This window comes from Pantherophis guttatus, chromosome 1, assembly GCF_059756535.1.
Source record: "Pantherophis guttatus breed Tessera chromosome 1, ASM5975653v1, whole genome shotgun sequence".
In the NCBI taxonomy this organism is placed as follows: domain Eukaryota; kingdom Metazoa; phylum Chordata; class Lepidosauria; order Squamata; family Colubridae; genus Pantherophis; species Pantherophis guttatus.
In genome coordinates, this window is record NC_142063.1 from 149,847,189 (window position 1) to 149,874,909 (window position 27,721).

A 27,721-nucleotide genomic window follows, 5' to 3' on the forward strand; every position below is an offset into this window, starting at 1 on the left:
TATATGTATTACAGGTAGTCCTCAAATTACGACCACAATTGAACCCAAAATTTATGTTGCTAAGTGAGAAATTTGTTAAGTGAGTTTTGCCCCATCTTACAACTTTTCTTGCCAAATTTGTTAAGTGAATCACTGCAGTTGTTAAATTAGTAACATGGTTGTTAAGTGGAATCTGGTTTCCTCATTGACTTTGCTTATCAGAAGGTCGCAAAAGAATCACAGGACCCTGGGACATTGCAACTGTCATAAATGTGAGTCAGATGACAAGCATCCGAATGTAAATCACATGACCATGGGGATGCTGCAATGGTCATAAGTGTGAAAAATGGTCATAAGTCACTTTTTTCAGTGCTGGTGGCTCAGCAGACTAATTGACATCCACTTACATCTGCTGCCTGCAATTACTGCAAGTTCAAATTTCACCAGGCTCAAGGTTGACTCAGCCTTCCACCCTTTCTAAGGTAGGTAAAATGAGGACCCAGATTATGGGGGCAATAAGCTGACTTTGTATAAATATACAAAAGTATGAAGGCTATTGCTTAAATCATTGTAAGCCGCCCTGAGTCTCCGGAGAAGGGCGGCATATAAATCAATTTTTTTTTAAAAAAAAAAAACTTCAAACTGTCACTAAATGAACTGTTGTAAGTCGAGGACTACCTGCATATAAAAAGTGTTCTATAGTGTACTACTTTCTTTCATCCCCCCCAACCATTAACTTCTACTTAGATAATTGTACTTTGCTATAAATTTTTATAGTTGTTGTTTATATTTATTTAACTCATTTTTGTAGTGATTTTTAATCAAGATCTCTCTTTTCTTTTTTCCAGCCCTAGGGCCAGTTTTGCATAGATATAAAACAGGAAACCCATGAACTGTACCCATAAAGCCATGCTGCAAAATGTTTTTCACATTTTTTCTGAGTGCGAACTGAGAAAAATAAGCTTAAATGAATACACACTAAGAACATCAAGCGTTCACAAAACCTTTGAAAAATCCAGCAAATATTATTAAAAATCCAGCCAATCTTAATTAAAACTCACTTTTTTATTGCTATAGTAAGGGTCCAGGTCCTCCAATGGTTCCGACACCATTCCAGGAGGAATATCGCCATATATAAAGGGAAGTGTTTTTCCTGCTTCCAAGTCACTATTTGGTTTTGGCCCATTTTCGTCATCATTATCCGTATGTTCTTGTTTGGGCCTTTTCGCTTTCTCTTCTGCGCACCGTTTTTCAATAGCTGCAAGAGATTCTCTAGTAAAAAAGCGGAAACTGTCAGGTCCTGGTGGTACCAGCAGTGTCTGTGCCATTTTTTCATCCTGCACATTGAAATTACTTTTAGCCTATTGCATAAGAATGACCTGCAAAAAATCAAGGTGAAATAAAAAATGATTAGACAATGTTAATATAACACACATATGTAACATATATAAATAATCAAACACAGATACCTGCACACATATACACACAATCCCTTTTGGATTTCTTATCTCACTATTAATCAAACCTGCCTCTGCTTAGCTTCTGAGCCAAGACCAGATCAGCCATATGCTGTTAACTGCTGAGGTACATGGATGGATGGATGACAAATGCATGCGTGTCTTCACCCTATGGAACGAGCTTTATGACTTAAGGCAGTTATTATCCCTAAAATAATGTTGGAAAGGAAGAAGTTGCCTAAGAGTCTGTAGAGATTCTCAGCCATCCACGTCATGGTTGTCCCTAAGGTGCTTTTTCAGGAGGCAACTGGACTTTCTTGTTTTTTCTTTTGAAAACTTTTGCTTCTCATCCAAGAAGCTTCTTTAGCTCTGACAGGATAGTGGGGAATGGAAGGATTTATATTCCTTGCCGGCAGCTGGTCATTGGCATCCTTTTAGAGGGTCATTGAAACACTTGGAGGTTTATCTGTGTCCTCAGGGTCACCTGAATTCCTGGTTCCTGTAGTCTGCAATTTTTTTCCTCTGGAAATCCATTCCTAGTCCCACACCATTCATGCTTTGGGATAAGATCAAATTCCATTCTAGAGACTTCTAGAATACTCCAGAGTTACTCGTATCTATGAACAAGTTCCACAGGGTTGTCAAAAGCCAAGCAGCGTCTGAAATCTCTGAGTGTATATAATGTTAACTGCTATTTAACTTTCTGAAAAGACTGCAAAGCGTAAGAAGTCATGACTTCATGAAACAATCCTCCAGCCCTGAACATTTCCCCAGTCTAAGTGCTGATGGCTTGAGTCTTATTGACAGATGACAGGGCAGTATAGACATTATGACTAGGTATTAGCCCTTGCTCTTTCTTCTTCCGGCCACCCTGATGGAGTATTTTAGAAAGAGCATGGCCAGAAGAAATCAAATACCCTGAATCTGTGATGAGGATGTGGGGGGAAAGGGCTTGGAACCATAACAGTGGGAAGTACCAATTAGCTGAAAGGCAATTTGAGATTTAAACCAGGTCAAGGTATCAACTGTTCTAGTGGGGAAAGAGAGCAAGAAATCGAACAAGTGCTAAAAGGCTTATGTGGATATGAGAATGGGGAAGTTTGGAACAATTGCCAAGACAAAAATGAAACATTTAGAGGGAAAAAAGTATGTCCTACCTTTTTGATTTCTGAAACTGTGCCACAGAATTTCATGTAAATTCTTAGGGTGGAATATGCAGCAACCCTGAACTACAAAATCTTTCTTTCTTCCAGAGGCAAAATGAATTCAGGGAATCCCATCCTTAACAGCAGCTGAAACAGAACACTTTCCCAGTCAGTGGATTATTTTTTTAAAAAAATCATTTTTCAATTAATAACAAAAAAAAAGAGAAAGAAAAAGAGCAAAACACATAATAATGATGGAGGTACATACACTGTCAAAGAGAAGAGGCAAAAAAAAAACACATAAAAAGGTATAAGTGTGGGTTGTTTTCCTTTTAGCTTGCTCTTTGATCCTTAGTTATGGGGCTGTTATTTTGAGCAGCATTTGATTCAGAGGAAAATTAACAATTATTCATTTTTCTAATCTTTTAAAGAGCTACCATCAGTTATGTTTCACCTATCTATTTTGGTTGAAGATTTAAAAATTGAACAATGTAATGCAGTAATTTATTGAAAGCTGGTATAGGGAAGGGAAGGGATTCCTACTATACATGGAAAGATGGGGAAGAAAGAAATCCTCAGCAAATACCAGCTATTTAGACATTTTGATAAGAAACCTCAAACAGCAGTTTTGAAAAATCCGACATAAATAATGATTTGCGGTCAAATAATTATTTGAAATCAACATGTAAACTTTGAACCTTCCAAACTTTTATTGTTCCTGTTAATATTCACCTCTTTTCTTTCTCGCTCCATGTTCTAACATTTTTTACAGCTTTCATAGTCTGGTTTTCTTTTATTCCTGCCTTACTTTATAGAATTTCCTGTCTGCTTGTTCTTCCCTAAGTGCTGGGCAATTCAAATAATTTTCTCCCAGCATTAAAAAAAAAAGTCAGCTAGAAGATTTTACCTCCTTCCGAGATTTTCAGATTTACCGTCACCATTCTGTGAAGTGCCTCTTGCTATAAATAGTGTGGTAATTTTATAGCATATTAGAAGAGGCAGGTACAATACCTTAAAGAACATCTATTCTCATAATCAATATTCAGAAATGCATTATATTTAAGACGGAGAAAACTTTCAGATAAAGAAAAATCACATTTAACAATACTACAGCCCCAGTATTCCATTTAAATAACAGTACTCATCTTTGTACCGAAAACTCCAATATTTAATCTAGCTATAGATGTGATTTCACTTCTTTTCAGCCTTGTTTTTATTATTTGTCCTGTTCTTGAATGAAAAGTATATATATTTAGACTGTTATACTTTGGGAGGAGAGAATTTTATTTGTACATGAAAAGCATGATTATTAATCTATTGGAATTATAGGCTTCTATTATAACAAGACAAAGCACTCTAGAAAGGAGCTGGGGAAAAATAATTCCTGTAATTCAAGTTCTAGCAACTTGAATTTATGTATTTATGTCCTGCCTTTGTTGTTTTAGAAATAATTCAAGACAGCGAACATAGCTGTCACAGCTCCCACAGAGAGGGTCTCCTCAGGGTGCCATCAGCCAAGTTATGTCGGCTGGCGACACCCAGGGGGAGGGCCTTTTCTGTGGGACCCCCAGCCCTGTGGAATGAACTGCCCCCGGAAATACGTAAGATCTCCGATCTCCGGGTGTTTCGTTGCGCATTGAAGACCCTGTTGTTCCGCCAGGCTGGGCTATCAACATAATAATTTTAAATTGGGGTATTTTAAATTTTTGGGATTTTAAATCGGCCAAATCTATTTAATTATTTTAATTTTTAATCATTGTTGTGTCTTGTGTTTTTAAATTGGCTGTACACCGCCCTGAGTCCTTCGGGAGAAGGGCGGTATAGAAATAAAATTATTATTATTATTATTATTATTATTATTATTATTATTATTATTATTATTATTATTATTATTATTATTATTTCCAACACACCTCCTATTTTCCCTATAACAACAGCCCTGTGAGGTGGGTTAGGTTGAGAGTGACTGACCGAGGTCACCCAGGGGGTTTTCATAATAATAGCTAAGGTGGGACTAGAACTCTCTAACATTTTATGATACAAAGGAATCCAGGGCCAAAATAAAAGTTGGCTACTTTTCTTTCTGCATGTTCCTTTCCCTCAAATTCCTTAAAGTTGTTCAGGAAAAATTTCCCTTGAAACAATTTCTTCTGAAAGTATTCTACAGCACTACTGTCTTGGAGTTACAAAAGCTGATGCTGAACACAACTTGAAGGTACTAAATTTAGAAAAGCTATATTAATGGTATTAACCTATGCTGCCTTCCCTCCAGTGAGTGTGGTTGAGGATCATTCCACAGATTGACTTAAAATGCAGCTGAATCTCCATTTGAATTTGCCATTGTTTATACTGAGAAATGAAATGGCTTTCATCATTCTTGGATGAAGAAATATCACAGATAGCAAAAGCTTTAATAAAAGCTTTCTTTTCTTTTTTCAAAAAAGCAGGTGGAAAAATAGCTTGATGTTTGTATAAATCTCTGTAGTTCGATCTTAAATTATATATTAATGTTGTTTGGGATTGGGAAAACAGAACCACAGGATTTTTTTTCCTGTTAGGGTGCACTAAGCTAAGATTTTGAAGCCCATATTTCTTCATATACTAGCTTGTCTTCTCATACAAGCTATGTGCACTTACTTAAAAAGCAATATTGCCAATTAACAGAATGGTATTTGAACTCCTTCAATCTCCTTAGATAAGCAACGTGCAATTTCTTTTTTCCTGCCTGAACTGAAAAGAAGCTAAAATAATTTGTGCCTATGATCCAAATCTGCACTGCAGAAGATGAAATCACTTTATTTATATTTAAAGTCATGTTGAGAATGGCATGAGGAAAAGAATCAGGAACACCAGTGTTAACCTGACCCAGAGAAAATCTATAATAATAAAATCAATTAGAGAGCCGGTTTGGTGGAGTGGTTAAGTTAGCAGGCTAGAAGCTGGAAGGCAATGAATTTTGTCTGTAAATTCTATTCCTACTTTAGGCCCAAAACCATCTAAAGGACCTTGAGCCCATCTGCATAACTCTTTCTTAACTATACGAAGAAGGCAATGGCAAACTATTTGTGAAAATCTTGTCAAGAGAACTGCAGTGACCATAGTCATCACCGACCTGAAAGGACTAAATAAATAAAGCAAGAAATTACTAAAAATCCAAGCTGAGTATTTTTATTTTCCATTGGACTCATAAGGCATTCCATTCTACAGCTAAGGTATCAACCAATGTCATATATCTATGGGCCTGAAGTCTGAGTTGCCCATAATTCTTCAAGCCCCTGTTCTTTTAAAGAATTTGAATAAATCTGAGAAGTACATGAGAAACATTTTAACATTCTCCTCTTACGATCCTGCTATTATCAACATTAACACTTTGTCTATTGGCAAACAGTATGGATGTATTTTTAACATTCAGTCGAAATATTAATCTGCACCCAGGTAAGTCAGTTTCTCATACAATGTTTTGATTATTTATATATAGGACTTTTATTTTGCTTTTCAGGCAAATGAATGCTCTCAGCAGGGCGTAAAAATTATAGCATTATAATGATGAAATAAATTAGTAAGCAGGATCCCTATATATCTGAACAATTGTTTCAGCACCTAATTCATACAAATAAATTTGTATCTAATTCATACAAATCAGATGCTGCCAATAATAAGAATAAAATGGAAATCTGTTAATTATTAGATCTTCTAAAGAAAAGCCACATAACAACATAAACTCAGAATCACTGCTAATCAGAAGGAAGCCTAACTAATAATAATGCCTTCGATGTGTTAACAGTCTCAATACTGAAAGTTTGTTTTGTTGATACAAAAGCCCCTCTGTTGTACATGGGATGGGTTCCCTGAGTACCATTCCTGTAGACTTATTCAGTGGTGGACTGCCCCCAGTTCGGACCGGTTTGCAAGAACCAGTAGTAAAACCAGTGGGAGGCCCCGCCCACTGCCCCAGATGTCGTCGTCAGTGATCTGCGTGATCCCGTTGTGAACTGGTAGTAAACGTAAGTAGAACCCACCTCTGGACTTACTGTATAATGGCTATTCCTTAGCTTTGGGGATGTTATTTATTATGCTTTTATCTTCATGTTGTTAATGTTTACTTTTTAAACTTATTACTGTTTAGTAGATCTGTCAGCTGCCTAGTCAGATATAATTGAAGCAGCGCTTAAGCCTAGTAAACACACACACACACACAATATGAATTAGAAAAATAAAATATAAGCATAGATATCATGGTTTTGGAGAAAAGAGGGGAACTCAATTCATGATCTCTCAGTGTGGACATTTGATTATTTCTAGCATACGTGTTAGTGACTAATAAAATCAATACCAATATAGCTGCAAACAGAGAAAAAAGAAAGCAAGAAATGTGCAAAATCCAGCAATGTTAACCAGACCACAGTGCCTGAAAGGGCTACCTCAAGCCACAATCACATTTGATTTGCAGTTGTGGGTTGACCCTGTACTAGGATTGTGCTCAAGTTTAAACAACTGCAACTACCAGAGATTTATACTGTTTTTATCAAGCAAGTAATAGATTATACAGGAATATAACTGCAAAATCCAACTGGGTTTTTTTTATTATAATTTTTATTAGACAGGGTTTTTTTGTTTAACTGGATAAGAATCTTAATATTTTTATTATGCTTTTAATGTTCTAATATATTTTCCAATATTTTTACTTGGCCCTCAGTAAACAGAATGGTATTCTGGCAAAAGTTACCTTATATGGTTTGCTCCCATCTTTGTCAACAGAGACTGAAGGTCTGGGATGTAAAAAGTTTCTTTTATCAATTTTAGTTGTTTTTGGGTAAGAATTTCCTATTTTTCATGTTGATTTTTTTTACCTTGCTCTTTGACCAAAAGGTTCCAGAAAAGCTTACAGTCCCTTCACAAAATGGTTTCACCCTCAAATGCATAAGAAGCTTGCCTATATCATATAACCTGCCAGAAACTATTTCCTCAAAGAATATTTTATTTATTACATGTCAACTAGAAAACTAATCTCTGTTACTTCCTATCTCCACCCTACGTTTGTAAAATATACCCTACTACAATATTGCAGCATCTTGTCCAGACCTTGCAATAATTTTGGATATATATATATATATATGTCTTTTTCTTTTTCGTAGGCTTTTATGTGCATATTCTTTCTAGCCAGGTTTTACCTACGTAAACTAAGTTGTTCTACAGCCCTGGTTCTGATCCCTGAATGAGATTTCACAGAACCAGGGCTGTAAAACAACTTAGTTTACGTAGGTAAAACCTGGCTAGAAAGAATACGCATATATATATATATATATATATATATATATATATATATATATATATATCCAACCTATATATATATATAGGTTCAATTTATATGCCGCCCTTCTCCGGAGACTCAGGGCGGCTTACAATGCATTAAGCAATAGCCGTTATACTTTTGTATATACCTGCTTAGTAGGGCTTTTGCCCACCCCCAAGCGGTGTTCTTTTTTATACAAAGTCAGCTTATTGCCCCCACAAACCGGGTCCTCATTTTACCTACCTCGAAAGGATGGAAGGCTGAGTCAATATATATATGTTTTCTTTCCTTTTCGTAGGCTTTATGTGTATTTCTCTTTAGCCAGGTTCTTCCTACGTAAACCAAGATTTTTATGCAGTAAGTCTCCTTAGTCTCCCAATGTGCAGTTCCTCGCTGGCTGCGCAAGCGCACACTGTTTATTTAATTCAGTGGCAGGTTGGATGTGCGCTTGTGCAGCCGGTGCGTGGACCAGAGCGGCTCATTCAAGAAGGAGAGTGAGCGACTCCGGTACCTTTCGGGTGCTTGCCTTCCCTGACAGCCAACCGCGGGAGAAAGATGAGCAGTAGGAGTCGGGGAATGGTGCATTCCCCGACTCCGGGAAATGGTACAGGTGGGTGGAGCCGTGTGGTGAAGGGCGAGCAGGCAGCGACTCCGCGGCAAGGCCAGTGTCGAGGAATGGTGCATTCCCCGACTCCTACTGCTCACCTTTCTCCTGCGGCTGGCTGTCAGAGAAGGCAAGTGCCTGAAAGGTACTGGAGTCACTCACTCTCCTTCTTGAATGAGCCGCTCTGGTCCACGCGCCAGCTGCGCAAGCGCACATCCAACCTGCCGCTGAATTAAATAAACAGTGTGCGCTTGCACAGTGAGCGCGTGGACCAGAGTGGCTCATTCAAGAAGGAAAGTGAGCGACTCCGTTACCTTTCAGGCGCTTGTCTTCCCTGACAGCCAGCTGCGGGAGAAAGGTGAGCAGTAGGAGTCGGGAAATGGTGCATTCTCCGACTCCTGGGAATGGGGCGGGTGGGCAGGTGGGCGGAGCCTCCAGCTGCCATTGCTACCGGTTCTCCGAACCACCGGCCATCATCGCTACCTACTCGCGGTAGCATATTAACCACCAAGAAAATAGGGGGAAATGATATATTGTTCATAAAGCATTTATTTATTTTTAAAAAACCTCCAGTGATGGAGCCCACACAACTTCTGAAGGCAAGCAAAGTGAGTGGGGAAAGACAGATTATGTAGCCAAAAAAAGAGAGAGAGAGAGAGAGAGAGAGAGAGAATTAGTCATGACTCATTTAATGACTGCATCACTTAGCAATGAAAGTTCTGGTTCCAATTTATTTATCCAGTTCATTTCATGTTGTGAAATTTGTCCATTTGTCCATTGACAAATATATTCAAAAGTTTCATTGGTAGCACCGGCCAATTTCAGTCACATCAAGAACTTTTCCATATATGGAGGTTGGTATTATTCCCACCTTGCCCCAGAGTTCCCATGCCAGTCTCCTATTGCAGCAATCTACAGAAAACTTCCATTTGGCAGCTTGAGATGTTAAAGTTCAATAGTGCTTTGGCCAGGCTGATTCTCTGCTGGCAGGAAAATATGCCAATCTCCATCTTGTGACTAGAAATGCAGTGCTTCTGGAGCATCATGGCATCCTTGCACTGGGAATCAAAGCTTTTCATGGGCAAACTGGTTTTTATTAAATGGGGAAGCAAGGATAAGGCAGGGGGCAAAGGCCATTGTATTGGCAAGCTCTCAACTGCAGGGCTTCCCTATTGTCAACTGCAGGAAATGCCAGTCAACACAAGAGGGGACCCATTCACACAATGCCGGGGTCATAAAGTCATTTTAAAAATCCAATCCTATTACAATTGCTCACTTTTGTATCTATTAGTCAGCCCACTGAGTAAACCTGACCAGGAAATCAACTCCACAGGAAAGCCAGAACTACAGTTATTCATTTTTATTTATGACTATAAGAGCAGTTATCTTGGAAATCTGATTGTTCAATACCTCCTCTTCCTTCTTATAGTTTAGTGAATTGGGGAAGTGTCTGCCTAAGCCACTTCCGAATGTTTTTTTCTGGACTTCAGAAAAAAATGTTTCAGTATGGTTTGCCTAGATAACAGATCCTGCATATCTTTTCCAGATCATCTTCCTTACTCTCTATACAATGTACCAGGAAAACCTAATATAGGCAATCTGAAAGATTAAGGAGAAATCTTCATGATTTGAACCTCTGCAACTCCAAGGATTTTTGGACCTTTTACTACGATCAAGTGCAGATATGTGATTAATTCAAGAAACAGAGTTGAATACTGACGTACTGTAAACCCTTAGTTTATTAGACTTTGGATCATAAACTTCAGATATAATAACGTTTTCATTCAGCCCCACATTTAACAGATATTTAACTCAAATTATTCAATTGAGAGTCTACAGAACACATTAAATTATGGTTTTACTGCAAAGTATTACAGTTAACCAGTTACATAATAGCACACAGTGTAAACTGATCTAAATGATATAAAATTATATAAATAACACACATTTTAATTTAAAAGCATGTAAAAATAACTTATATGTGATTCTTAGGATATTAAAAACTGAATGAAATAATACTAAGAAGGAATAAAGTGTCAGCAATAGCATATTGATCAAATATATTTACTTAGGTTCTAAGAACTAAATTAAGAGTTCTAAAATATTAGTATATTAACATTTTAACCTCCCAGATTAAGAAAAAGAGATGTCAGTGAGCTTCCATTAAAGGGGATATTAAATATAAATAGATAAAAGGCCTCTCATCTATGCAGTTTCAAGCATCTCAGATTGTTGCTGAAATCTCTTTTCATATGCAAAGAAAAGTTGAGATATACTCCAAATAATAAATTACTTGTTTCTCAGCTTTCCTCTTCCTAATTCCAAGTTAGGAACTTCAGCAAACACATAAGACTTTAGAATATTCTGAAATATTGGATCCATTTTCTGCCCTCATTACGATCAATCAACATTTGGTTAGAAAGAAAATAATTTGTGTAGATTACTGAAGCTCAGGTGTTAACAATTACACTTGCTCTATATGTCAGAGTTGATTACCTCATTCTTGTATTGGTTTACTGGAACCTAAGTGGGGCTTATTTCCACATGGGGTTGATTCAGATATAACTTTCCATAAGGCTCCAAACTTCATATTGTGCCATTTCTAGTAGCTAATGCTGAAGTAAATGACAAATTGTATGTTTATATAATAGCTGCAATGATTGAAGACTAGATTGACAGCTAAGGAAACAGGGCAGAGTGACACAGCAGCCAAAATAAAGGCAACTGCAATCATAGCACATAAAACATCATCAGAGTTGGAAGGGACCTTGGGGGTTTTTTAGTCCAACCCCCTGCTCAAGCAAGAAGCCCTATAACATTTCAGAAAAGTAGCTATCTAGTCTTTTCCTAAAGACCTCCAATGATGAAGCACCCACAACTTCTGAAGGCAAGCTATTCCACTGGTTGATTCTTCTCACTATCAGGAAATTTCTCCTTAGTTCTAGGTTGCTTCTCTCCTTGATTAGTTTCCATCCATTGGTTCTTGTCTTGCCTTCTGATGCTTTGGAAAATAAGTTGATCCCCTCTTCTTTGTGGCAACCCCTCAGATATTGGGGGAACACTGCTATCGTATCACCCCTAATCATTCTTTTACTAGACTAGACATACCCAATTCCTACAACTGTTCTTCATATGTTTCAGCCTCTAACCCCCTACTCATCTTTATTGCTCTTCTCTGCACTCTTTTCAGAGTCTCAACATCTTTTTTATATCGTGGTGATCAAAACTGGATGCAATATTCCACATGTGATATTACAAAGGCCTTATAAAGGGGTACAATCCTAGGCAAGATTCATGCTTCAAAACTCAATTAAAGGAAATATTTCCACAGACAATAAGAGAGTTCTGCTGTGTTTCACTGTCCATCCCATTTTCTGAATCATTTTCCAAAAGTACCCAACCCTACTAGGCATTTACCATACTTGGGAATAAGTTCCATTAAACTCAAAAAGTTATTCCTAGAAGAGAAGTAGGAAACCTTCACTAGGTAAAACACAAGAAGGGATTCTTATCATTTAATAGTATTTGGTATGGCTGAAAGTTTGCTTCTCCATTGACAGATTTGAGGTTACACCAGAATGCACATGTAAGAGAAAATATTGATTTACCCCAACTTTGAAACAAGTGATTCTTTGGGTGGTGGGATATTGCAATCCACTATCTGGGGGGTAGGTGGGTGGATTAGGCCTATTGCTTTTGAATCTGTCATTTATGACAGTCAAGCCATTTCCTCATTTCTTGGAAAGTGTCACTACTTATGTCAATTCAACACAAGGCATACATCATCTTTAATCCTCTTGCCAAAGTCTGCTTCCAATTTTGCTTCTTCCCTAATTAAACTTTGCTGATTGGTGTTTTATTTGGAAATACAATGTTAATATTTTCAATATTTTTTAATTAATGTATTGCTAGACTTTCGAAAGGATTACATGGCCTGAATGGTAAATGTAGGAAGTAAAAATAAATGTTTCCTATTTTTCTCCAAAGCAAATAGCCTATTCAACTGAAACGTAGTCTGAAGCTGTTGAACCTACTATTAAATAAATTCTATTTCTTTTTCCTGGATCTCAGAATGGATGAAGATATATGATAAAATTATGTTAGGCATTTAACTGAACATTATACTATTCATATTCGCATGGTCACAATATAAAGATAACTTGCTATTGGTAATATGCCCTTCTCTTCTGCCTTGGTCCCATGGTTTTCACTTCTAAAGGAATATTCCTAGCCTAATCAATCTCCCTCTTGTTGTCCAGAGTTTACAGCATACAATACTTCAGGGGAAGCAACCCTGAGATGCAACCCCAAAAGCATTACTTAACAACAGTACAACATGCCAAACAACCTTCTTTATGCTATGTCTTTTTTATGTTGACTTTATGTGATCCCCAGCCCATGTGAGGCAGTGTATGTTACAGTGGTGGGTTTCAAATTTTTTTACTACCAATTATGTGGGTGTGGCTTGGTGGGCGTGGCATGGCTTGGTGGGCGTGGCAGGGGGAAGGGTAGTGTAAAACCTCCATTCCCACTCCACTCCAGGGGAAGGTTACTGCAAAATCCCCATTTCCTCCCGATCAGCTGGGACTCGGGAGGCAGAGAATAGATGGGGGTGGGGCCAGTCAGAATTTTTACTACCAGTTCTCTGAACTACTCAAAATTTCCGCTACCGGTTCTCCCGATCTGGTCAGAACCTGCTGAAACTCACCTCTGGAATGTTAACTGCATTATGAAGCATTGTTATATCATTGTTAGTTGTCGCCACATTAAGGTAGTGTTTTCTTCCTCATCTTGGTACATTCAGATCCCTGGGCAATGTCCTCCTGGATCATTCTGTCTTGGGCAGTGAGAGAGTCTGGCTCTTTCAAATGGACACTCCTTCCATACTCACCAGATATTTGTGAGCAAATCTAGTTTGGGGGCTTGGCATTGAAAGAGAGATAGGCTGTCTAAGACAGACAGGGGCTATGCAGGACATTAGAAGCAAAACTCACAGCTCAGTCCCACCAACTTATCTACTGTTAGGGAACATATTTTGAAACATGGGCTTCACGCAGTGGTGAAATCCAATTTTTTTTTACTACCGGTTCTGTGGGCGAGGCTTGGTGGGTGTGGCAGGGAAAGGATACTGCAAAATCTCCATTCCCACCCCACTCCAGGGAAAGGATACTGCAAAATCTCCATTCCCACTCCACTCTGGGGCCAGCCAGAGGTGGTATTTGCCAGTTCTCCAAACTACTCAAAATTTCCGCTACCGGTTCTCCGAATACTCAAAATTTCCACTACCGGTTCTCCAGAACATGTCAGAACCTGCTGGATTTCACCCCTGGCTTCACGCCCTTTCAGAAGAATACTAAACTTATGTTTAAAAGCTAACACTGGTGGCATTGTGTAAAACAGGGAGATATTGTAGTTCCACAAAATTCTCTCTCCTTTTATTCTATAAAATTCATCTTATTACAAAATTCCTGATGCTTGTCAGATAACACAATAGTGGCCCAAACCAGTGGACGACTCCATTCCAGTATAGTACACAACTTCCCTTTGCCCTAAATCAGCTACCAAGCACATAGTAGGCAGATTGCATTAGGGTTTTATGGTTAGCCAGGATGAAAGGAGTTAAAATTGAGAAATTCCATGTGGACTGAATGTCACACAATGCTGTATTTGAACTATGGCTTAGAGAAAAATGCTAGGGCCATGCCTTGAATTGAGCATTTGGATATCTACTATATATAACTTCTACTAATGTAAATAACTTCATTAATTATCTGAGAATAAGAATCCTCACTCAGATTTAAAATAGGATAGACAGCAGGCACAGCTTAATTAATTCCCATTGCTGATCCATATTACTTTTGGCATTGTCTTACTCTTGCCCTCAGCTAAAAAAAGGAATAGAAGAGATTTTTTTGCAAGCACAGACATTATAAATATACATAGACAACAATCTTCAACCCTGTACTTCAGAATAGAGGCATCAAAACTGACTTCAGTTTGAAGTAAGAAGAAATCAGATATTCATTTCCCGGGCTTACTTCCCTGCCAAAGACTAATAACTCTCTGTAGCGTTACCCAACCATTGTTGAAGCAATAAAAATCTTGTTTTCTTTTACAGCTTTTTTGGAAGTTAAGTTTGGTCGATTTCAAAAAATACTAATATCAGTAATAGGAGAAACAACCTGAAAGTATGTTCCAATGTACCTTTGATTCCAATAACATTTAATCCTAGGACAACCAGACATGGGACACAAAACTTTGAATGACTCAGTGGCAGAAAAGTGTTGAGGTTGTCTCTATCTCTTTGCTACCATCTAGTGGTGATTTCAGTTTTTGCTTTTAGTCCAATAGACATTTAATTTTGGGAAGACTTAGGCATTTCTTTCAAAAGAGAAAGGTGACGTATCATTGACCATTTGGAAGTATAACTTGATCTGGGCTGCAAATATTTATAAGATGACTGGAAGGCAGCAAAAAGCTAGAGTTTCTTATATCTCTTTGGTTTTATCTACTGCTCATCCAGATTTTCAGGCCAATCTAGTTGCCTTAATCAACAAGCTAGAAAAAAATTAATTAAGAGAAAATTCAGGCTTCTCATGATCCATTGATATCTCTACCAAACAAAATGTACTGAAATATTAGCCAAAGAAAGATACATACTTTATATTTTCATATGTCATACCAGTAATTAAAATCATATTTTTTTTCAGGATTGAACACAATTAAGAAAACAATTATCCTAACATATATTCATTCTTCATAGGCCTATCCTTTTTGGTAGTATCTACAAACTAAGTTATTATTCCAAAAACTTCTGTTGCCAACACAAGAAAGCAGTAACAATATAGAATTCATTCCAAAGAAAAACTATTATTTCTGTACTATAATCTTATTGAGAGATCTGAACATGATCTAAGTAATAGGACAAATCACAAATGTAAATATATCCATAGGTTAATTTAATCTGAATTATAAGATGTACAGACCAGTACAATAATTCTAGAATAAAAGCTGTGCTGCTTAATTAGCATGCACAGGGGCACAGATACAAGCAGGAACCACTATTGTCAAAGGAAATACATTAGTGGGAATTAACATATAACATAATTAATTCCTTGTGATGGCTTCTGTTCCTAACAGGCCTCACTCTTGCCTCAGAAACTTCTTATTAAAGGTTGAAAGTAAGGTTTCTTTCATCTTCACTACTCCAACTATCACATTCCTCCCCTCACAAAATCTACTTCATGTTGAAAAAATAATATTTATAGATTTGGTGCATACTACTGCAAGGATCAAAAATCCAAGGAAAAGGGAGTCTTCTTCTGAAAGCAGTCTTGTGAAAATAAGATAGACTATTATATGCATTTCTTCCCTAGGGCACTTTGATTTGAGGGCTTTATAACTATACTAAAGCCTTTTTTTAAAAAAAAGAATGTCAAGCACATTTTCTTTCTTTCCTTTCAGAAGCAACATGACCTCCTTTGGAAATATAAAACACTCCTGGTCTCGCTTTAGCATAGATAAAGTCATATTTTACCAATTGATCCAATCCATAGGGGGAGGAAGAGAAAAAAAAATGCAATATTTACAGTGTTAAGCCATTATTGCAGCATAATCTTGTGCATATTTACTCAGAGGTAAGTCCCAAAGCTTTCAGTTGGGCTCAGGTCAGTGTGTAAAAGATTATAGTCTAAAACAGGTAGGAGGAGTGGAGACAGGGGGACAGAAAGATAGAAATAATAATTTTTAAAAAGCAGCACAAAACCACCCACCAGCACAGCATCACTTCAGCTGGATAATCCAACATGGCTTTAAATTTTCCCTGATCCTCTTTGGATGCATCTGTACATCCCAGCCGGAGACTAAAATTGGATGCTTCTCTTTTTTCCATAAAGATCTCAGGTTGCTAACATTCCCCCCCTTAGCCCGAGGAAATGGCTTGCCAACTTACCTGATGAAAAGGGAAGGACGAAGCACAGCCCTAACATCCATCTAAGCAGAAACATATAACACGCTTGCTTCTTATTGTAATGATCCAGGTCTCCGGCCACAAGGTTATCTCTCTCTTTCTAGCTGGGTGTCTATATATTCACTTAATTTCTGCCTTCTTGGAGGAAAAGAAAAACACAGAGACCTTTCCAGAATCCTTGTGGCTCCTGCCTCCGCTTCCTGTTCTCAGGCTCACTCTATGGTACCCAACATATATCAGAAAACAGCTCATTAGGAGGGGGAGACGGGGGAAAGGGGGAGAGGAGAGAGAAAAAAGATGGGGAGGGGGGAACGCAGCACCTTACATGGCAGCTCCATCTACTGGTCAAGGAAAGGCATAAATGAGAAGCCCAGTTTTTTACAGGCTCTTCTTGAATCAACAGCTTGATAGCTGTGTTCTTCCAGGCAAGGAAAGGAGAGGCGCACAGACATCTCACACACACGCACACACCCAGCGCCAAACTGACTGCATGGGCAAAGTAGCAAGTGATACTGCAGAATGTCTGCAGAATATTTCTGTCCTTCGGGCAACATTCTGTGGCTGCCCAAACTCTCAGCACGATGGTTCCTCTCCCCTCCATCCTCCAGACTAGGCTGTTGTTGTGCTTGACTCAGAAGATGGCCACTTCTTTCAAAGCTGCCTCACAGGTGTGATAACACTACCATTTCCTCTAGGGCCTCTCCCTGAATTTGTTCCATTAGTTGTGTGTAGTTTTTTCCCCATGCCATGTGACAGCTTTCCAAACAGGGTTTTGTATAGGAAATTCATTTTGGGCCACGTGATGATAACTGATAACTGTCCCATCTTCTGCTGCCACTTCTTTTTTGTTTGTTTGTTTATTTTTCTTAAAAGAAAAATTCTGCTGGTGGAAAGAAAGATTCAGCCTGGCACCCAAAGGATCAGTATTATCTTGAGGGGGGGGGAATCCATGAGCTCCAGAGGGCATGTAATCATATCAATTACCAGAGTTAGCAACACTTCTAAATAGGTTGTGAGTTCAAAATACAACATCCAGGGTAAATACTAATATTAATACCTGTCTACTGCTTGAATAAAGGAATCCACAAGATGAACTGAAAATGGCTTGCAATAGGAAGTTGTAGTACAGAGCGTTTAAAAAAATGCAGTTTAAAAATTTCCAATCGTTAACAAAATCAGTTACATAATAACAGAAGGCACGATGGAATAGCATTAAGCTAAATCTAGGAAAAATTATTTATTTATGTATTTATTCAATTTCTATGGCTGTCTATCTTAATCCAATTGACTCTGGGCGGCAGAATGACAAATGTCTGCTGAAGCACAGCCTAAAAGGTTAGAAATGATTTAGAAAGAAAGCCTTGGGAGAATATTGCACATTGCTGATGAAAAAAGCTTCCCTCCAAGGCCAGCCTACAACCTAGCTAAGACTAGGTGGGAGCAGGAGAGCAACATTGATGAAGTGACACTGGATGGAAGTCAGAAAGTAGTTAACAGCAGCTAACTACTTATTTATTTACTTTTACCCTGTCTGTATTATTTTTTTATAAATAACTCAAGGTGGAAACATACTCCTTGCTCCTCCTTTTTTCCCCACAACAACCTTTGTGAAGTGGATTGGGCTAAGAGAGAGTGACTGACTCAAGGTGACCCAGCCGACTTTCATACCTGAGATGGGACTAGAACTCACAGTCTCCTATTTCTAGCCTGGTCCCTTAACCACTAGCTCTCCAATCATAATGATGAAACATGCAAAATGATTTTTTAACACAAACACACTGTGCACACCGCCCTTATGCACTTGTATACAATTTAGTATATATACTGTTATACCTTGACATTTGAGGCAAAGACATAAATTATGGGATTTGCATCAGGATAAACACGATGCCCATTTTATCACCTTCCCCCTTCCATGTGGATCTCTGAGAATCAGCAAAGAGCCATTTCTGCAGCAAAAATTAAGTGCGACTCTGAGACTCTGAGGTGAGATTGGTTGAGATTAAGGAGAATGGCAACTCTATGGCAATCTGCTAATACAAAATGGAACTCTTGATTTATTTCTCTTGGTTGTCACAAAGGAGAAGAAGTAATGAAGACACATATCAGCTAATATTTCACATTTGCTTTTTTCTGTTCAAGGTCATAACAGTAAATTATTGCTCTAAATCAGAGGTGGGAAAGTATCGCCCAGGGGTGAAATCCAGCAGGTTCTGACAGGTTCTAGAGAACTGGTAGTGGAAATTTTAAGCAGTTCGGAGAATCAGTAGCGGAAATTTTGAGTAGTTCGGAGAACCAGCAAATACCACCTCTGGCTGGCCCCAGAGTGGGGTGGAAAAAAAGATTTTGCAGTATTCTTCCCCTAGAGTGGGATGGGAATGGAGATTTTGCAGTATTCTTCCCCGCCACACCCACCAAGCCACACCCACCAAGCCACACCATGCCCACCAAGCCAAACCATACCCACCAAGCCACGCCCACAGAACTGGTAGTAAAAAAAATTGGATTTCACCACTGGTATTGCCCCTTAATGACTTATGGACTTCAACTCCCAGAATTCCAGAGCCAGCATGACTGGCCCCGGAATTCTGGGAATTGAAGTTCCCAAATCATAATGGGGGCATACTTCCCCACTCCTGCTCTAAATTATACTGGAAATTTGGGATAACTAAAATAATCCTTCATATAGAATTAGATAAATAATATAAGACATTCTATAAATTCTGCATAATGTTAAAGCATTCCACAATCATTAGGGAGTGATGGATTTTTATCTTGAAGGGTCAAAAGTTGTATTTGTATTTGCCAATTAAGCAAAGCATGCTTAAAATTATTTTTTCTGATTAATTATTTTTCTGATTAATTACTAATTAAATAAAAAGATATGTATTGCATAATACCTTGGGTGCACAGACATGCAAGAGCTAATCTGCTGAGTTGCCCTTAGTTCAATTAATGTCAAGAATGGAAGTAAGAGGATCCAAAGAGGAAAAATCCTCTCATAGGCTTTGGCAGATGAGGTACATCAATTGCAATTTTATCTCTTTATTCCAGTGTCTCTGAGAAGTTAACTCACCAGGTGTCTATGAAGATTCTAAATCATCCAGGTCATGGTAGTCTCAGAGATGCTCTTCTTTTTTCCAAAAGGCAACTGAACTATGCTTTTTCCTTGAAGAACAAGACATTTTTCTTCTCATCCAAGAAGTTTCATCAGTTATGATGGTATGGGAATGGAAGGATAGGTATCAACAGTTGGAATTGGATAGTGGGGGGATGGAAGGATTGTATTTCTTTGCAGTCTTCTGGTTGTTAGTTCTCTCTCTGTGAGCCATTGAGGGTCCTTGGGGGTTTATCTCGGTACAGATCATGTACCTTGGTTCTAATTTACATGAAAGCTGGGACATGACCACTGAAATAAAGACAAGGATAGAGAAAGCTTGAACAGCATTCTTCAAAATGAAAAAGATCTTCTGCAGTCACGACATAAGCCTAAGACTGAAAATGAGGCTTGTCAGGTATTACATCTTTTCTATCCTGCTCTACGGAGTAGGGAGTTGGTCTCTAACAGAAAGCCACTTGAAGAGACTAGAAGCATTTGAAATGTGGATTTACAGATGGCTGTTACATATAAGCTGGGCTGACAAAATCAGAAATGAGGGTGATAAGCCGCCTGGGAAAGCCAAGGGAAATAATCAAAACCATTAAAAAGTGAATGTTAGAATATTTCAGACATGTGATATGACACCCGGAAAAATACGGCATACTCAATGTCCAAGGAAAGATTGAAGGCAAACGAGGTCCAGGCAGAAGAAGAACATCACGGCTTCAAAATCTAAGGGACTCGTTTGGACAAAACTCAGCAGCACTTTTTCGTGCAGCTGCTGATAAAAATAGGATGGCCAACATGATTGCCAACGTCCGATGACAGATATGGCACAAGAAGAAGAAGAAGGGGGTTTATCTGCACCCTCAAATGGGCATGAAATCTTGGAACTGCTAAAAGGAGATAGGTGGTACCCATGTTGAGAATCGTTGGTTTGAAAGAGGGGTAAAAGAAGCCATGTATGTTAAAATTGAACAGCCCTCTCTCAACAGAGGGGAAAGACAAAGGTCATTCTTTTATTGATAGCAAAGTCCACATTCTGGACAGAGAAGACCGCTGGTTTGAAAGATGGATCAAAGAGGCCATCTATATTAAGATTGAAAAGCCTCATCTCTCAACGAGAGGAAGGAATACGACACCATCTCCAGTCTACAACACAGTCTTTTCAGCAGTTCCAAGAAGGTTCCGCACCTGTTTGCACTCTGACATGAGGGCACAGATAAACCCCCAAGTAGCGTCAATAGCTCAGAGAGAGCATTAACGACCAGATGATTGCAAAGAAATATCACTCTTCCATCTGCTCCTTACTACCCTGTCAGAACTAATCCTTCCATCCCTCCCACCATCCAGTCAGAACCAGTGAAGCTTTTTGGAGGGGAAGCAAAACATATTTTTCCTCGAGGAAAAAAAATAGTCCAGTTGCCTTTTTTTAAAAAAAGAAAAAAAGCACCTTTGAGACAAACTCACCAGGAAATTGGAAATCTAACTCTAAATGTGAGGACAGATCGTTTTCAGATATAGTCTATGGCCATGATGGCGAACCTATGGCATGCATGCCACAGGTGGCACGCGGAGCCATATCTGTAGGCACACGAAGGTTGCCCTAGCTCAGCTCCAGCATGCATGTGTGAGCCCGTCAGCTGATTTTTGGGCCTTCCAGGCCCACCAGAACTTGGGAAATGGGCCGTTTCCGGACTCTAAAGGGCCTCTGGGGGGGTGGGGAGGGTTGTTTTCGCCCTCCCCAGGCTCCAAGAAAGCCTCTGGAGCCTGGGGAGGGCAAAAAATGGGCCTACCAGTAACCTTTTTGCCGTTACGTGCCAAAAGCGGGGGGAGCGCAGGGGGGCCATTGAATTATGGGTGTGGGCACACACGCACACGCACGTGCACGCATCCCCCCCCGCTCCCTCCACTTTTGGCACGCAACTGCAAAAAGGTTAGCCATCACTGGTCTATGGGCTACAAAATATCACTTCTGAAAAAATTCTGAATATTCATGAGGCAACATTGCAGTGAAAAACTCTAGGCCATGAGTGCCCAACTCTTGGCTTGTCTCGGCTGCACTGAGTAAAGAGAAATCATCTTGGGCCACATATAAAATATATGATATAGTTAATGTATATAAATAACAAATTTCCTTTAATTTTTTTTTTTTTATGATCTTGTAGTGCCGTATTACTAGTTATCCGGGGCCGTATGCAGCCCACAAGCCATGGGTTGGACACACCTGCTCTAGAATGAAACTTTACTGGCGTGTCAAACACCACAAATTCATAAACAAAAGAAAAACATTTCTCTATCTTCCTTCCATCTAGGTTGCCCGGAACAGCAGCACATGGCAGCATGATGTTAGGTGGCCCTTTGGAGTGGTAGCATGGCACCAGGGTTGAACTAGAAGCCTGGGTCTCTACTTCAGGCCCAGCCTTGGTGCTGCCACCAAATGCTGCTGTTTAGGATGGCCTAGATGGAGGTTGGGAGGGAGATAGAGAATTGTTTCTCTTTTGTTGAGAGGTATGTGTTCAACAAACCACAGGATCAAGTTATCCATTTTCCAAATTTTTGACACACTGAGCCCAAAAGGTTTGCCATCACTGAAATAACTAGCAGCTGTTAGCAAAACAGGAAATCACGAGGAAGAAAGGTAAGATTTCCTGATCTTTTTTCCCTCATAAGAGGGAGGGAAAGACAAACTCTGTCAGGCTTTCAATATTCAGTTACAGGTAGTCCTAGACTTACAATAGTTCGTTTAGTGGCCATTTGAAGTTACAACAGCACTGAAAAAAAGTGACTTATGATCTTTTCCCCACGGTCTGAAAATTCAGACACTTGGCAATTGATTCATATTTTTTTTAAAATTTGATTTATATGCCGCCCTTCTCCGGAGACTCAGGGCGGCTTACAGTGCGTTAAGCAATAGCCTTCATACTTTTGTATATTTTTTATACAAAGTCAGCTTATTGCCCCCACAAACTGGGTCCTCAATTTACCTACCTTAGAAAGGATGGAAGGCTGAGTCAACCTTGAGCCTGGCAAGATTCGAACTTACTTTAATTGCAGACAGCTGGTGTTAAATTACAGTACTTTAGTCTGCAGAGCTATCCAAGCTCTGTTGCAGTTGCAGTGTCTTGCAGTCTGTCTCAAATTTGTGGTCTGTCTCAAATTCCCAAACTGCTAACACAATCACAAACTAGTTGGAAGAAGAGAGTTTCTCCATAGAAGGAGAAAAACTGAGAGGTCAGAAAGAAAAGAGCTAGCAGCTGAAGAAAATTGCCATGCGACATTTTTTTTTCCTATTTGAACTCAGAATCTTTTGGTTGACTGGAAAGTTAGAACAGCACTGAAAAAAGTGCTTACAACTAGCGCTCACACTCCACAGCATCTCCACAGTCATGTGATCAAAATTTAAGCTCTTGGCAACTGACATGTATTTATGGCAAATTGAAGCACCCTGGGATCGTGCGATTGCCATTTGCTACTTTTCCAGCTGGCTTCTGACAAACAAAGTCAATGGGGAAAGACAGACTTATTTAATAACCACATGATTTACATAACAACTGGAGAGATTTCCTTAACATCCAGGGCAAAAAGAAAAAAAAAGTTGTAAAATTGGGCATGACTCACTTAACAACCACCTTTATCTAGCCACAGAAATTCTGGTTCCAATTGTTATTGTAAGTCAAGGACTACTGTACAGTATCCTAAAAAGTCCAGATTGCACAAGGTGTTTCATACAGTGACATCTTCAATAAGATGAAGCAAGTAGAATTGAAACAGGCTTGCCACCTTTTGGAACTACCACTTTCATCTATGCCAAGCAGTAAATAAGTGACATCTCTGGCTGGAGTTATATGCTAAGGCCTAGATTGGAATGGAGCCTAGAACAAAATAAAGTACTGTACAAAAACAGGCCTGCCTGTTTGCCTGCCTAGATTCTTATTTTCAGATTGGGCTGATTCATCTTCAGGCTGAGATTGGGAGGTGTGTTAATTGAAGGCAATGTTAAAGAGATTACCGTATTTTTCAAACTATAAAATGCACTGGAGTATAAGATGCACCAAGATTTTGAAGAGGAAAACAAGAAAAAAAATAGTTTTTTGCCTCCACGCATCCAATTTTTGCCCTCCCAGGCCCCAGGAGCACTCTGCAGGCCTCCCAAACCCTCTGCACCTGTTTTTGGCAAAAACAGGATGCGCAGGGCGGGGTTTTGGGAGGCCAAAAATGGCTGTATTTGGTGTATAAGATGTACCAACATTTCTACCCTCTTTTGGGGGAGGCGGGAGTGCGTCTTATACTCCAAAAAGTACAATAACTCTTTCTCCATTAATCTACTTGCTGAGTGCCCTAGAGAATGCTTTCTCGATAACAAATTTCTAATCTAAAGAAGTTCATTTTTTTGTAAGTCGAGTACCACTGTACATGTTCATTTTTTGAGAGCACAGCTGTGTTCCTCCATTTCCTATGGGGATATGCACTGGGAAGTCCTTCAGAGAGAAGCCAATAATTCATTAGTTTCTCTCTAGTTTCCTTACCCTTCTTGAGCCCAGCTTGAGTCCCTGTCATTTAAACTTTCAAATATGTTTCAGTAATTGAAATATTCATTTCACTATTCCTTATAAGATTCTCAATGAAGATTTTTAAAATTTGTTTGCTAAATTTTATTTTCCCCTTGATTTTTGAAAGAAACCTTACGTAGCTTAAATATTAAATATCTCAGAATATGCAAAACTGCTAATAGCACTGTTGATTTGTTACAAACCTATTTTGTGATGAGATAGCAAAGGCTTGTGTGGCTCAGATAATTCAAAAATATAAAATGCAGTTAAATCTACATGCCTGTTTCTAGTTTCTTTTATTCAAAAAATTCAGCTGTGTTTTTCTATTCTCTGAAATTGAAAATTGGTAGGGTGGCCAGGTCTGCTTCCAAAAAATAGCGGACAAGCGGGGGGGGGGGGGGGTTAAGTAGTAAAAAAAATTTAAAAAAATTACAATTAAATTATATATTTTCTTACAAACATTTTAACACGTATTAAAATAATCACTTCAAAACTTTACTTAAAATTCACAACATCAAATATATTATAATAATATGTAAAATATTAAATTACATTTTAATTTCATCATAAAGCTTTTGAATAAAAAAAATGTCCACTATTTTGTGCAAAAAAAATAGTGAACATAATGTGAAAAAAGCGGACTGTCCGCTCAAATAGTGGACACCTGGCAACTGTAATTTGGCCTCAGCTTTGTTGTAGGGAAAGCATTTGCATATATGTATATATTTATATGTATGTATACATATGCTCACATGCCATTCTGAAAGTGGGACGCATGAAGTAATAAAGCATATTTTATAACTGTAACAGAAAGGGTATTTATTTATGAAAATTCGTGAGAAGCTCCTAGCTGACCACATACCACCAAGAAGAAAGTCAGAAGAGAAGTATTTGTAGAGGGGAATAGAGATGGTCTTGAAGAAAATATGTGGGAAAACACAAACAGCCCAGGAAAACAGGAAAGCATAAGAAAGAAAGTCAAGTTTGCCCTGCCTTGACTCTGTTTTGTATAAGGGAGAGAGAAAGGAAAACTCTTGGGCTTTCATGTTATTATAATCTATTTCAGTAAAGTAGATTTCCTTTATTTGTTGTGATATGTATTTTCTGACCTGGCTTGCCATGAAGGGGTAGTAATGTTCCATGGGTGTGTATGCGTGGAAAGAAAGACAGAAAGAAATCATCTAGGATTCAGATTCCCATAAAATAAAGAGCAGGTAGATGACAGATGAAGAGGGATCACGGAGTAAATCCCTAACTATGTAAAGCTGAGTATACTGGAGTCAGTGCCATTGAAGTCACATTTCCACAACCAGGCTGTTGCTTTATCTGGCCTTCATAGATATATTTATAAATTGGACAAGTTATTTCCAATCTAGCAGGAGACAACATCCTGCCACTATTTCCATGTACAATGATAAATTATCCTGGCCAAAAGTGATGCATTTTCTCCCCTTGTATGAAATTGGAGATTATTAAATGTACCTGCTCACTCATAATATTAACCTGGTTTAGCATGTTTTTAATATGTGATGGTAAAAAGTGTTGTTTATATATTTACTTTTACCTGGTCTGAGTTGTAAAAAAAATATTTTAATTACTGTAAGCAAATTCTTAAAGGCCTGGAATAATTTTTGTCCATATAATAGTGCCTTTTTTAAAAAGCTGCCAGAAAAGCCTAATAAATTAGTCTTACAATTAGATGGCCTAAGTTTTAGGCAATAATGAAATGGAAGTGTGTTTAAGAAATCTTTTTATTTAGGTCTCCTGGGAATTACCCTGTTTCAAAAGCTTTTAGCTACACAGCTATAATTATTTGCAACCCGCCCTACCACAAGCCAGCAAATTTAATCTGTCATAAAACAGCAAATAATTTGTTAGTCATTTCAGTTTTTAATAAATGGAAGGTCCTTGTTAAATTTTCTTTCCCAACAAACTAATTCAGCCATATAATCCTTAAAACTATAAATAAATGGATTTATTCAGCATTAACTTAGTGATATAGCTAATATTGATGAGTGGAAAATATAATGTATTGAAAAAATACAAAAGCTATGTAATGCTGTAATCACAGCTTTCTTTAAAGAAACATAGAAGTGTATAGAGTATAATTTTATATAATTTAAAAAAATATTTTTCTTCTGACGGTCATGACCAATGTTGCTAAAATTAAAAGGTACAGCTTTTAATATAATATTATATGTACCTTTGTACGTGCACATATATATTTAATTATAGATCTATAGTACTGTAACACTTGTCATTAAAACATTATTTTAACAAATAAGAAATATCAAGGAAAATACTTAATGCCGCTTAAGAGAATGATTTAAAATAAAACAAAAGTAAAATACATGGATGATAAAATAGCACAAAGATGGATAGAATACCTGAACAAGTGAACACTTGCAGAGTTTTATATAAACTAACTAGATTTTTTATTCCTTCCTAGCATTTTTCCTGCAAACACAGGGTCCACTCCTTTTACATCAATTGAGTGATAATCCATTGGTTGTGACAGAAATTGACTGACCAAATTGTCGCCTGAGTCTGATTTCTGAGCTGAGAGAAAGTGACTGGCCCAAAGTCACTCAGTTGGCTTTCATGCCTGAGGCAGAACTAAAACTTTACAGTTTCCTGGTTTCTAGCCTGGTACCTTACAACCACTATGCAAATCTGGTCCCCATATACACTGACTATCTAAAATGTTTATTGTTATCGTAAACTGAGCTTCATCTTATTGTATGGATCAGGGGTAGGTTCTAAATTTTTTTACTACCGGTTCTGTGGGCGTGGCTTATTTTGGGGGGTGTGGCTTGATGGTCATGTGACAATTCTTTAGGATTTAGCAGAGGTACTGGTCTACCAGGCTCTTAACTGCTTGCAGAGCTGTACCGATCTACCCATTTATTTCTGCAGGCACTGGTCTAGTCATGTATTTTTGCAGGCACTAGTCTACCCATTTATTTTTGCAGGCATCGGTCTACTCATTTGTTTTTGGAGGCACTGGTCTACCACCAAACTGCCTTTTACCATTGATCAGCTGTAGGGCGGCCCTTTGAAGCCCTGCGGCAAGAATTTAAACAGTTTTTCCTTATAGCCCATCAGCTGGGACTCAGGAGGCAGCAATAGATTGGGGGTGGGGCTAAATAAAAGATAAGAATAATGAGGGGGGGCGGGGACGGGGGGCAGAACCAGTTTGATGACATCATATCATCACCGCTACCGGCTCGGTGGAACCGGGCGGAACCTGGAGGAACCCACCACTGGTATGGATTGCAAATTAATTCTTTATACTACCACAAGGGTTTATTAAGAACTCTGAAATTTCTTTTGCTTCATTGCCATGACTGCATATAGTCAGAAGATGCTTCTACAACTAAAGATTAGAAATTGTTGGAAGATGGGAGTCATTCTTTAAATTTTGAAACTGGAACTGAGTGGGCAACATTTGAGTTTTTAAAAAAGCATCAAGTAAAAGAGTAAAAATATAAAAATACAGACAAATGATATCCATTTACTTTGTTCAGCTTAGCCAGCATTTCATCAGATGCTACCCACAAATTTGGTACAGATGGCTTTGTAGGTTTCTGTGAAGCCTGAGAGAAACACTCTGAAGTTCCA

At 38.4% G+C, this 27,721-nt stretch overlaps 1 protein-coding gene across 1 annotated transcript in view; it reads right to left on the reverse strand.

Moving 5' to 3' along the window:
* LOC117670973 (sodium channel protein type 2 subunit alpha-like) overlaps positions 1-16,700 on the reverse strand; it is an 86,938-nt gene extending 70,238 nt beyond the window's left edge. Inside the window, exons 1-3 of the mRNA XM_087881994.1 lie at positions 16,430-16,700; positions 2,594-2,728; positions 1,041-1,358 (exon numbers count right to left, since the gene is read on the reverse strand). Coding sequence (XP_087738120.1) covers positions 1,041-1,307 — 267 coding nt within the window. The 5' untranslated portion in view covers positions 1,308-1,358; positions 2,594-2,728; positions 16,430-16,700. The remainder of the gene's footprint in view (positions 1-1,040; positions 1,359-2,593; positions 2,729-16,429) is intronic.
* Between the last annotated feature and the right edge of the window lie 11,021 nt (positions 16,701-27,721).